A 3024-nucleotide genomic window follows, 5' to 3' on the forward strand; every position below is an offset into this window, starting at 1 on the left:
TTCATCCAATCACTTAAAATATTTACCAACTAATATTAAATTAGACAATACTTGTACCAGACTTGGTGCTAGGGCTGCAGGATACACAGAAATTAGCCAAGGCCAGCTATTATTTCTAAGGAGTTTATGGTGTAGTAAAAGATACATATCTGAATGAAATAAAAATAATTCAAGAAAAAGTGTGCTAAGTATATGGATGTTATAGTCATAAATTAAATGAAATCCTGTTGGATAATATGTGGTTTTAAGAATGGCATCAAATGTGATTTATGAAAACAAAGTATTAAATATAATGGTTGAAGAATGGTTACACTTCTAAGTGGGAAGGGGAAAGTGATTGTTTCTGAAATGAAAGAACCAGAATAAAAATAATTAATAATAAATAATGATTAACAAATAATCATTTATTTAATAAAGTTATTAACTTAATAAATTAAAATGAATAATACTTGAGATAAAAATAATTAAATAAGAGGTCTATTTAAATTTCATTAGAAGTCTGGAGGAAGATCGTATAAACTCAGGATAGCAATGAATCATATTATAAAAATCATTTTACCTTCCTAAAGATGATCCATGTGATGCAAGTGCAAAGAATTTAAAATCAGCCTTTGATAAAATTGTTGCAATAGTCACGGGGAAAATACAGAGCTAGAAATATAATTAATCACATGTTTGTATACTACAGAAGTGTGAGGGCAGAGGCGTGAGAGACTTCAGTCCCAAATGACACTAAATAAAAAAAAAATGCAATCTGTCTGTGGTATTCAGCTACCAGGGGCAAGCACAGAAAGACTTGCTCATCACAGGTAGGCTTCCAAGTCACCAAATTTAAAGAATAATGAACAAAAACCTTCCATGTGAAAAAATGAGGAGTCAAATATGTAGAAAATTGTAAATTAATATATTTTTACTTACTTCCTTTGGGTAATAATCTGCAATCTAGTGGCAGATTGGTTCATTTTATGTCTTATAAAGTAGGGTGTTTTGGAATAACCTTCATTAGCAAATGTACAGTTTTACATAGTCATACCTAAACCATTTCTTAATCATTTCTGTAGCATTTTAGAAGAATCAAGAAAAATGGATGGAAAAAATTGCTCTTCTGTGAATGAATTCCTTCTCTTGGGAATTAGCAATGACCCTGGAGTTAAAGCGACTCTATTTATCACATTTCTAATTGTCTACCTCATCATTCTTGTTGCAAACCTCGGGATGATCATTTTAATTAGAATGGATTCCCACCTTCACACACCCATGTATTTCTTCCTCAACCATCTCTCTTTCAGTGACTTCTGTTATTCTACAGCAGTTGCACCCAAGATGCTGGTAAGCTTCATAGCCAAGAACAAGTCAATTCCCTTCTATGGCTGTGCTCTGCAATGGTTGGTGTGCTGTTCCTTTGTAGATTCTGAGTGTCTACTTCTGACAGTGATGGCCTTTGATTGGTACAAGGCCATTAGCAACCCCTTGCTCTACACAGTCAGCATGTCCAGCAGAGTGTGCTCCTTGCTCATGGCTGGGGTTTACATGGTGGGAATTGTGGATGCTTCAGCAAATACGATACTAACATTCCGGTTATGTTTCTGTGGGTCGAATGTGATTAACCATTTCTTCTGTGATGTCCTACCTCTCCTCTTGTTGTCTTGCTCAGATACACAAGTTAATGAGTTAGTAATATTCACCATTTTTGGCTTCATTGAACTATATTCTGTCAGGGCTTTGCATGTCTTATTGCTATATCATCCTAGCAGTGATAAAGATCAACTCTGCTGAGGGGAGGTTCAAAGCTTTCTCCACCCGCACCTCCCACTTAACTGCTGTTGTGATTTTCCAGGGAACTCTGCTCTTTATGTATTTCCGGCCAAGTTCTTTCTACTTTTTTGATCAAGACAAATGACCTCATTGTTTTACTCCCTTGTGATTCCTATGCTAAACCCTCTGATTTATAGCCTAAGGAGTAACGATGTGAAAGAGGCCCTGAAAAAACTTAAAAATAAAAAGTGGTTTCATTGAAAACTTACATGTGCATATTTTTCTCCCAAACTTACACTGTAATTTATAAAAATTAAAATTGTTTTTACTAACGTGGTGTGATCCAAGAAATATTTATAATATGTTCCAGCCATACCCAAATGTGTTATTCCCTAAGTGCTCCATGGTTCATTTTATGTCTTGACTTTGTATTGGCACTCTTTAATTGAAAATTTCTGGACTCCTAGTTTGCCTAATATTTGTTTCCTCAATCTTTCATTTATGAATGAAATGAATTTTCTAAATGTTATTGAGAGTTTTCTCAGTACCTATTTGTATTTTATAGCTAATCCAGTAGTTTTACGCTAATGAATCTCATTATCTAATGGAAGTGACAAATATTAATTAATCATTCAAATTATTTATAATAAACTGAAATTACGCCATAAAATAAAAAGACTGAGGCCTCTAAAACCATGCCTAATGTTCAAATATAGTAAAGAACGTTGAAAAGTGCTTCTGGTAATGGAGATAATCTGGGATCTAACAGATAAGCAGGGATCAGCTGAGGATACATGTAGGTAGAGAAAGCATTCTATGCTGATGGATCAGCAACAAGACCAAATCATTTCTATGGAATTTAAAGACAACCAGTGTGGCTGGATTATAGTGCTACAGTTCACAATTCAGTCACTTCCTCTATTGGTTTTCCTTCCCTCCAGCACTTTTTTTTTTAATTTAATTTAATTTTATTATGTTCTGTTAGTCACCATACAATACACATTGTTTTTTGACGTAGTGTTCCATGATTCATTCTTTGCGTATAACACCCAGTGCTCCATGCAGTACGTGCCCTCCTTAATACCCATCACCAGGCTAACCCATCTCCCCACCCCCCCTCCCCTCTAGAACCCTCAGTTTGTTTCTCAGAGTCCATAGTCTCTCATGGTTCGTCTCCTCCTCCGATTTCCAACCCCCTTCATTTTTCCCTTCCTACTATCTTCTTCTTTTTTTTAACATATAATGTATTATTTGTTTCAGAGGTACAGG

The 3024-nt window shown here is 35.0% G+C and overlaps 1 protein-coding gene across 1 annotated transcript; it reads left to right on the forward strand.

Moving 5' to 3' along the window:
- The first annotated feature begins 1083 nt into the window (after positions 1–1083).
- LOC123856412 (olfactory receptor-like protein OLF2) lies at positions 1084–2016 on the forward strand. The gene is given in 3 exon segments (XM_045892614.1): positions 1084–1706; positions 1708–1895; positions 1898–2016. Coding segments are annotated over 3 exon segments (930 nt in total).
- The last annotated feature ends 1008 nt before the right edge of the window (positions 2017–3024 follow it).

The sequence above is a fragment of the Mirounga angustirostris genome, unplaced genomic scaffold, assembly GCF_029215605.1.
Source record: "Mirounga angustirostris isolate CCGP_5_RB_7025 unplaced genomic scaffold, mMirAng1.0.hap1 SCAF_13, whole genome shotgun sequence".
Taxonomy (NCBI): Eukaryota; Metazoa; Chordata; class Mammalia; order Carnivora; family Phocidae; genus Mirounga; species Mirounga angustirostris.